Source organism: Drosophila innubila (assembly GCF_004354385.1).
Source record: "Drosophila innubila isolate TH190305 chromosome 3L unlocalized genomic scaffold, UK_Dinn_1.0 0_D_3L, whole genome shotgun sequence".
Taxonomy (NCBI): Eukaryota; Metazoa; Arthropoda; class Insecta; order Diptera; family Drosophilidae; genus Drosophila; species Drosophila innubila.
This window is the reverse complement of record NW_022995376.1, coordinates 19,374,697-19,383,541: the sequence shown is the minus strand read 5'-3', so window position 1 is coordinate 19,383,541 and position 8,845 is coordinate 19,374,697. Positions and strand designations below refer to the sequence as shown.

At 37.0% G+C, this 8,845-nt stretch overlaps 4 protein-coding genes across 5 annotated transcripts; 2 read left to right on the top strand and 2 right to left on the bottom strand.

The window, feature by feature from the left end:
• The first annotated feature begins 387 nt into the window (after window positions 1-387).
• Window positions 388-1,257, top strand: LOC117787992 (charged multivesicular body protein 5-like). 2 transcript variants are annotated; one of them, XM_034626644.1, is made up of 3 exons: window positions 388-543; window positions 604-739; window positions 849-1,257. In XM_034626644.1, the coding sequence occupies exon 3, from the start codon at window positions 852-854 to the stop codon at window positions 1,101-1,103; it is 252 nt and encodes an 83-aa protein (XP_034482535.1). In that variant the 5' UTR covers window positions 388-543; window positions 604-739; window positions 849-851; the 3' UTR covers window positions 1,104-1,257. The 2 variants fall into 2 exon arrangements, with proteins under 2 accessions (XP_034482535.1, XP_034482536.1); XM_034626645.1 differs by having other exon boundaries at window positions 604-794.
• Window positions 1,258-2,120: 863 nt separating this feature from the next.
• On the bottom strand, window positions 2,121-3,356 carry LOC117787991. The gene is made up of 2 exons (XM_034626643.1): window positions 3,224-3,356; window positions 2,121-3,167 (listed from the first exon to the last, which is right to left on the bottom strand). The coding sequence occupies exons 1-2, from the start codon at window positions 3,323-3,325 to the stop codon at window positions 2,295-2,297; spliced, it is 975 nt and encodes a 324-aa protein (XP_034482534.1). The 5' UTR covers window positions 3,326-3,356; the 3' UTR covers window positions 2,121-2,294.
• A 900-nt stretch (window positions 3,357-4,256) lies between these two features.
• Window positions 4,257-5,617, top strand: LOC117787990 (peritrophin-48). The gene is made up of 2 exons (XM_034626642.1): window positions 4,257-4,304; window positions 4,509-5,617. Exons 1-2 carry the CDS (start codon window positions 4,301-4,303, stop codon window positions 5,552-5,554), a joined length of 1,050 nt encoding a protein of 349 aa, XP_034482533.1. The 5' UTR covers window positions 4,257-4,300; the 3' UTR covers window positions 5,555-5,617.
• Window positions 5,618-6,871: 1,254 nt separating this feature from the next.
• Window positions 6,872-8,234, bottom strand: LOC117787989 (peritrophin-44). Its single transcript, XM_034626640.1, has 2 exons — window positions 8,146-8,234; window positions 6,872-8,083 (listed from the first exon to the last, which is right to left on the bottom strand). The coding sequence occupies exons 1-2, from the start codon at window positions 8,153-8,155 to the stop codon at window positions 7,014-7,016; spliced, it is 1,080 nt and encodes a 359-aa protein (XP_034482531.1). The 5' UTR covers window positions 8,156-8,234; the 3' UTR covers window positions 6,872-7,013.
• Window positions 8,235-8,845: the final 611 nt, after the last annotated feature.

Here is an 8,845-nt window from a genome sequence, read left to right as displayed (position 1 = left end):
TGGTAAAAAATTAGCATTTATTTGAAATTTTTATTTTTAGTTGATGCAAATTTTAAAATGCAATAACATTGAAATTAATTAAAACTTTGATGAAAATTAAAAATTCGAAATTCGAAAGAAAATATATCTAAATTTTAATGAAGGTTTGAAACTCGTCAACCAAAGGTAAGAGAAGTTAAAAATTAAATTCTAAAAAAAAAAAAAAAATATCATAAAATCGAGAAACTTCCAACAAAAATTCTGCAAAAATTTAAAAAATTCTAGCTTCAAAAATAAGAAAAATTTCAATTTAGTCAAATTTTCAAAGTTGCAACTGAATTTTTTATTTTATTTAATTAGAACAAGTTGCCAGATCGGGAAATTCTGTAGGGTGGCAGCCCCAATTAGTCGTCAAACAAAATTTACGCGAATTTGTAAAAAATATTAATAAATTCTTTAATTTTTACGCTACGTTGCGAAAAGCTTACTTAAACAATGAATCGACTTTTTGGACGTGGAAAACCCAAAGAACCTGGTCCAAGTCTAAATGACTGCATTTCAGGCGTAAGTTGCCCTGAAAAACAAAGGAGAATTTTTATTATAATATTTATTTGATCATGAAAGGTGGAGCGAGCTCAGCCCGAGCATTGAGGAGAAGAAGATTGCGAAGCTGGAAACAGAGCTGCGAAAATATCGCGAGCAGATGAGCTGCTGCTGCTGTAAAACAAAGGGCGCTGCGTGTGCTTAAACAAAAGAAGGCGTAAGTGATTTAAAGTCTTATAAACAGGGTCAATGAAATAATTGATCAAATTGAAGTGAGCTATAAAATTGTAGTATAAATGGAATTCTAATAACGCATTGTTATACAGGATATGCAGGACGACATGGCCGATATGCTGGAGCAGGCTGATGAGGTGCAGGAGGCAATGGGACGCACCTACGGAATGCCCGAGGTGGACGATGATGATTTGCAGGCCGAACTTGATGCCTTGGGCGATGAGATCGCCTTGGACGATGTTACCAGCTACTTAGATGGCGTCACTAAGGCGCCTGACAGAGAGCCAGGTGCCGACAGCATCGTACCGGGAAAGGTATTCCAGAGAAATATAATGTATACTTCATAGCTGAGTAATGCAATATCTTCTACGATATCTAATCATCCATTGTAAAGTCATTTAAAGTACCATAAAAAATAATATCCACTGATAAGGAGTTGAATCAACCAGCAAAGATTTTTTAAGAATAATGTCTGTTCAGATTAAATAGCGACACAACGTAGACAAGATCTTTTGTCCTCTATCTCCATCTTAATAATCATGAGTGCAACTAAATTATTTAGTTTGTGTATTGTGATCATTTTACTCTGTGAATTTGGGTTTTCGAAAGCTACAGAAATTGAAAGTCCGGCGGATTCCAGTTCTTTGACATATTGGCAGCGTTTAAAACAAAGCATTACGGACTTTCAGTGGCAGCAAAAGGAGGCAGATGTGGAAAGTCCTGAGACAATTCAGAGAAGGCGCCAACTGTGGCAGCGACTGACAATGTCAACCATATTATAAGGAATACACGTGTTGATAAAATACTTTTTTGTAAACGTGATAATAAAGGTGTCACAAATGTTCTTAAAGTAATTACGAAAAAATACTTTGTTTTCCGCTGTAAAGCAATTAAAAGTTTCATAAAAAAAATTATCCATTGATAAGGAGTTGACTCAACAATTACCAGTCTGTTCAGATTAAATAGCGACAGAAGGTAGAAAAAATCGTTAGCTTCTATAAGATATCTACAGAGATTAGAGCATCATGGGTGCAATTAAAATATTTAGATTGTGAATTGTGTTAATTTTCAAAGGGTTTTCAAAGGGCGTAGAGAGGCAAATGTGACTTTTCTTTTAAATAATTTCTTGTAAGCGTATAAATACGTGTAAATTGGTACCTTATTCGAGCTCTGAAAATATTTTCTACAACTGCAAAAAAAAAAAAAAACTAAGCATTTAATGTTAGGAAACCAAAAGAAAAATCTATCACACTAACATTTAGAACAAAAAAAAATAGATTTAATAATTATATATAACGCTACACAATACCTTTGTTTAGCTTCTTGATTCCTTGATTTTAGATAATTATTAATAAATGGTACGATCATTTTTGTCAATTTATTATTCCTAGTTTGAATTTCTTTATATGAGTTTCCGAATTTGTATTTCCAAACTAAATGCTTCCTAGTTTTGTTTTCCCAGTTTCTGTTTTCAAAATGCAGTATTCTTGTCGAAATTGTTTAGGGATTCAAATTATATGAAGTAATGACCAATTTATTTACTCATTTTGAAAGCACTTGACATTTTTCGCTTGGTCACAGTATCCCGACTTCTGATCCCAAAAGAGGCCCTTGGGGCAGGAAGTCAGCACCGGCATGCCAGCAATGCAAATGTAGTACTTGCTACAATCTGTGGCATGTGGCAGATAGCTCTGACGCTCCGATGGACAAATGAGTGTACTCTGCGATGCACGTGTTGGAGATGGGGCAGTCACACTTGTCGTCGTCTCTCGCTCGCTGGTTAAGCTGCTGCTGGTGCTCACAATGTAACAGACGGTAACCTGACCAGGTGTTGTACTGGGTGTATTGGCTGTTTGCAACATGGGGCGCTTGCTTGGTTGTAAGTTGCTGTTGCTGTTGCCATAGCATTCGGCTCTCACACTTATCTGACACTCGGAGCTCTTATAGTTCCAAAGCGTGCCAATTCCACATTGATGACGATGCAAATGTCCGTAGGCGCAGATGAAGTACAACTGACAATTTTTGGGATGTGGCAAGAAGTAAGCGCCAAAGTGACGGCACTCAATGTGCTGCGGATCGTACTTCTCCATGGGACTAACAGCTTCTCCAGTGGACACATCGACGGCAACAAAGATTGGCTGTGGCTTCTGCTCCCACCAATCGATATCAATATTAGCTTGAATCCCAGTGTCACTGTCCAAGTATCCATTGGGTCCACTGCTCGTGCTGGTGAATTGAGCATTCATGGAACTACAATGGGCCTTCTCGGGAACATCGCATTCCAACCTATCCTCATCAAATATCAATCCTTGATCGCAATAAAAGAGCGTGGGAACCGTGGAACAGGCAAAGTAGGCATTGCAGTTGAAGGGATGCGGCACCAAATTATCCTCCGCACGGCCATTGCAGATCTACAATTAACCCATTGAGTGCTAAGCTTCCATGATGACCCTGACCCTCTACTCACATGGCTCAGGTCGGTTATCTCTATGTTAGCTGTCTCCTCCACGGACTGGGAAACTCCCAAACAGATGCTCACAAGCACTGCGAAATGGATACGTATTTCCATGTGATCCTTAACCTTCTTCGTTTTTAATTAGATTTTTACACGCTGCGTTAGAATCTTCACTATTTCTCATGGAGTAGTACGACCTTTATATATATGGGCGATCCCCACACCCAAAAACCATTCGACCGTTGGGTGCAGCCAATATTAGCAATTTATGCCTACAATTATTGAAACATGAAAACATATTTTTCAGCACTTATCAACTCGCACAGGTTTCATACTTGTATCTGCGATAAAAAAAAGTCCACAAAGTGAAGTAGTAAAACAATTTTCAGCAATGAATCACGGAAACGAGTTAAAATAATGTTGCATACTCTTAGGCGACCTGAGCTACTGCAGATGTTGAGAGATCCTTAAAGAATATGTATGTAAATTTGAATTTTGTATTATACTAAGGTGCAAAGTAATAAATATTTTTTATTGTTTGTATTGTTATTTAATAAAATATTAATTTTTGTTTAATAGTGATAGAATCCAAAATAAGTTGGCTCAACAGGGATCTGACAATATTCTTTGCATTAAGAAGTGATAGATAGCTTACAATCCGTCAACTGATACTGTAAATTAAAAAAATTAAATAACATAACAAATAATTATCAGTTGCAATTTGCTGTCATTTTTATTGGCCACTTGTTTTGACTGTGTAATTCATATTTTTAAACAATTAGAAAAGCGTGGTTATCTAAAAAGGTTCAAAATACGAGAATTTACAAGTTAATTTATGGCCAATTCGTTATTAAGTTAAGATACTAGTATGAATATGTGTCTAATTTTAAGAGCTTGCGGCATTTTCAGTCTCTTTTAATGCTTCGAAATTTATAATCTAACTTTTCAAGTCGATGTATATATATATATAAAAAGCGATATATTATTTTTAATATTTATTTAAGAAGCGTAGCTCATTCTACTCAGTTAGTCGTTGTCATTAATCGTGCACCTTGCTCCTCCGATCGATTTTATTTTGATTATATAAATATGAGTGCGTAATAACAAAATCCTTATTTTAATTTTACATTTTATAATTTAAATAAATATCTTTCGTGTTAAATTTAAAGAATGTATAGTTTATGTAAGCTCTAAAAAGAAAAAAAGATATATTAAATTTTAATGTTTAAAAATTAACAAACAAAATTTAAATGTACTAAAGTTATGAAGAAGATATTTAATAGAATGTCCTTCACAGATTCGATTACATCAAAACTGAAGATATTACAATTAGTGCTGGGTGTCATCCTATTATGTGTTGTGCAAAATGTGAGATCTGATTTCGATCCGAAACTTATCTGCTCGCTGGTTGTGGATGGCACAAAAATGAACGATCCTCGAGCGTGTAATGCTTGGATAGAGTGTGTAGATGGAAAGCCCATTGGCGGCAGCTGTGACGATGGATTCTCATACGATAGGGAGAGTAAAAGTTGTCTGCCCTCGGATACGGTCAAGTGCATCTCCAGTGATCCATGTGCAGGAGTAGAGACAGGATTTGCCGCCGATCCATACTCCTGCAATGGCTATTACTATTGCAAGAATTCCAAGGGAACTCGCGGAGAGTGCAAAGAGGGATATAACTTTAACCCCGGCACCTTTGACTGCCTACGGAACTTTCCCTGTACACTTGGAATGGATCCAGATAGCATATGCAACATATTGCCCGACGGCGTCTTTATCAAAGATCACACCAATTGTAATGGCTGGCAAATGTGCTGGAAAGGCAACGTTATCACTGACACCTGTTCCGGCACCTTTTTCTTCGATCCCGTACACGGCAAGTGTGATTATCCCCAAAATGTTGAGTGCGTTCACACAGAGCCCCCACCCCTAAAAGCAGACCCTGTCTCCTGCCCACAGTCAGGTATATTTGTGCCCGATAAGCAGTCTTGCAATGGCTATTTCTACTGTCATGAAAATCCCGAAGGTGATATGGTTCTATTGCCAGGCATTTGTCACGAAAGTCGATTCTTCAGTATCGAAAATCACGGTTCTTGTGTACGTCAAGAAAAGATTCATTGCCCCTACGATCGCTGTGTTCATTTGGGATTCACAAACATTGAGCTGGCTAACCTGTCGGATGATGGATGTCGAGGATATGCCATTTGTCAAGATGGCAAGACAATTGACACGGGAACGTGTCCCGATGGGGAATACTTTGATGAAGTCTCTCAACGCTGCACCAACGAGGTCATAACTTATGCAGCATGTGCTCAATCCAAAGAAACTACTATAGCCTCGTGATGAGAAAAATCTCTTAACTGTTTATAAATAAAAATGTAAATATTATTGTGATAATTTTAGTAATTTATACTCCAGTAGTATGGGCTTAGATCGTACAGTCAGTCGTACCTACGAGCACTGATAGCTCACTATTATTAAGTGTCAAGTACGAGTTACTATCGCTATAGATGTCAAGCCAAGGCGATGGCAAGACTAGTCAAGGTACGAGGTGCTGTCATCATCAAACAACTGCCAAAATATCAGAGTGTAAATACTTATGTTAGAATGTTATCGCTCCCGCTTATCTGATGAACATTTCCATTAAATTTTAAAAACAATACAATTGAAATTTCCACAATCAAGAATGTACGAGTGGTGTTTCGAAGGGACTATCAAATACCCTATATTTATATTATAATAAAATTCAACTTCTTTGCTTATTTATCATTCCTCTTTTCTTATTTATTAATACTACAATAAAATTAATTATAAATTTACAATTAAATTTCTTAGATATTTTCGTTGTTCTCTTAAATATTTTTCTAATAATTGCAGGATATTAAACTAAATTTCTAGAGATAGAAATTAAGTATATATGTATATATAATAATACAGTTTTATATTATTCCATATATTTCTCCTTTTTTCTTAGTCATTGTTTATAGAATAAATGATTGTAGATACCTTCTTTCTGGAATGGAGGGTATAAAAAGTACGCACTATTTATGAAAATATGTTAAGAGAACAGCTAAAAATACTTCTTAGAAGTTATGCAACACAAAATGTTAATAGATAAAAATAGTGTATGGTACAAGATAATATAGAGATAAATTCTTTGCTTCCTTTGAAGTTCTTAATGAGCTTGTTGAGAGTTAATCTACTTACAAATATGAGTTGAAGTAAGTTCTTAAAAATTTCTATGTTCAAGTTAGTGTATATTTATTTGGACCTTATTTAGAATTTTGATTAACATTACTTTAACTTTTCCTATATTAGTTGTCTACGCAAATTCAATGAATCATTTACATTCAATTTGCAAATTCCTTTCATGAAATAAATAAACTAAATAAATTTCTGTTCTTAAGAATTTCTATATTCAAGTTGATGTATATTTATTTGCATCTTTTTAGAATTTTGATTAACATTACTTTCACTTTTCCTATATTAGTTGTCTACGCAAATTCAATAAATCATTTACATCCAATTTGCGAATTCGGTTCATGAAAGTTGACTATTAATTTAATAAATTTCTGTCATTTTGCGAATTGTTCAATTGATATGATGAGCTGTAAGAAAAGTAAAGAATATCTCTGAGCGGTAAATAAATCGAAACAATAATTAATGCCTTCAATGACTTCCACCATATTTGATGCATATTTAATTAATTAAATTTCAATTCCATGATGTAGCTTAAAATGTTTACTTCTTTTTTGTTTGTTATTTTACTATAACTTTTGAATTTCTTGTTGTTGTTGGGTGTTTAGGCAGCGCATGCGACGTAGTTGTGGTTGACGGGTGTGCAGCCCTGGCTGCGCTCATCAAAGTAGTAATCGGCGGGGCAACGTCCCGATCCGACTGTGGCGCCACCAGAGCAGCGGGCATAGGCCTGACAATCACCAAGGACATTCACATAGGTGAGGCTGGTGTCAGCACAGCGATCGAGGGTGCAACGGACATTGAGACGTTCGCGACAGGAGAGTTTCTCGTAGTCAAAGTACAGTCCCTGACCGCATTGCAGATGTTGGGGATTAGTGTCGTGTTTGCCGTTGACGGTATCGCCACAGATGTAGTAATGGCTGCAGGATTCGTCATCAGCAAAGTATCCCACCTTAGGTTTTCCCATTGAAGTGCAGAATGTGTTCTCCGGTGGCGGCAATTTGGCCGTGCTGTAACAGGTGGCATTCAGGGCTGACACACAGCGACCCAGGACAACATCGTAGGCACTTTGATCGGAACACTCACGCTCATAGAGAATATCATCGACGCAGATGTAATATTTTTCACAATGTTCATCATTGGCCAGCCGAGTGTTGTTCGGCAAGGAAAGGCAGGCGGGAGACTTTGTCTTTGCACCGTTGACAGGACACCTGTATTGATTGGTGTAAACGCAGGAGCGTGTTGTCGGATTGAAGATCAAATTGTTGGGGCAGTTGGACTTGTTCTCGCGCCGTGCCTTGCACAGAATGTAGCCCTTGCAATCGTTGCTACTGTTGTCGGCCAAGAAGGTTCCGTCCGTTTCATTAGCGCATAAATTGTCGGTGGTACTGATCGAATCCTTTGAATAGGGGCAATCCACATTTGCAGCCATGGTGCAACGTCCCAGATCCTTGTTGTAGTTCAAACCGGCGGCACAGGTGCCTTCCTCCAAGCTGGTATTATTTGCCGGACAACGTACCCAATAGTTACAGGTATGCGGACGCAGGAAACTCGTATCCGCCGGCATCAACTCACACATCTGTTGAACCGATAGTTTCGGAAAGTCAGATATCATTTTGCCGCCGCTAACGATGCCGACCAGTGCTAAGACAAACACGGCCAGGACTCCTCGAACTGCAATTCACATCATTAGTATCAATGATTAATGGCCAAACAATGACTTTGATGCACTTTACCTGCTTGCATGCTGAAGGTGTTGATGCGATTGATAAAAGATATATCTATATAGGTGATGCCTAAATCGATTGCTGCGATTGTTACAGCTCCACGAACTTGACTGATGAGCTGCCACTGTGTGGCGCCTTCTTAAATATGCAAAGATTCCATTGCCAAAAAAAAGAAAAACAATTTTGGAAATGCACAGCGCCAGGGAAGACGTTGTCAATATATGTATCTGATTGATACGAGTATCTCATATCAATGCGAGCGATATCAATTCTCATTAGATAGCGAACAGCATGTAAATTACACGACAAAATCATGTTCGGTGGTTCTGTGGGTAGATTCACATCTACGCATGATAGGGAAATTGGCCATGTCGAATTGAGTGGCATTGACTTCTATAAACATTTACTTCTACGTATTGAACAGTCAAAACCATTGATTTACTCTCATATCAATTCTTCTTAAATCAATTTTCTTTCCTTTCGACTTTTAAATAGCACATCCGAAATACATGACGTATGCGTAAGATTTATCAAACAATTCTGTAAGGAACAACTTTCTCTTTATATATGAAATAAATAGAAATTGAAATATTCACTCTAGAGTCTAGACAACATGACGTATGAGTAATCTTTTTCGTAAAGAACTTTCTAAATAATTGCTTTCAATAAATAAATTGTGAATTCATAATTAAATAAATTTCCAATAAAT

What these genes read in the sequence shown, in the direction of transcription:
- LOC117787991 (XM_034626643.1), bottom strand. Translation starts at nt 3,325, where the DNA reads ATGGAAATACGTATCCATTTCGCAGTGCTTGTGAGCATCTGTTTGGGA. An exon ending in AGATAACCGACCTGAGCCAT is followed by an intron (nt 3,168 to 3,223) that starts GTGAGTAGAGGG and finishes GGTTAATTGTAG; the next exon opens with ATCTGCAATGGCCGTGCGGA.
- LOC117787992 (XM_034626644.1), top strand. Translation starts at nt 852, where the DNA reads ATGCAGGACGACATGGCCGATATGCTGGAGCAGGCTGATGAGGTGCAG.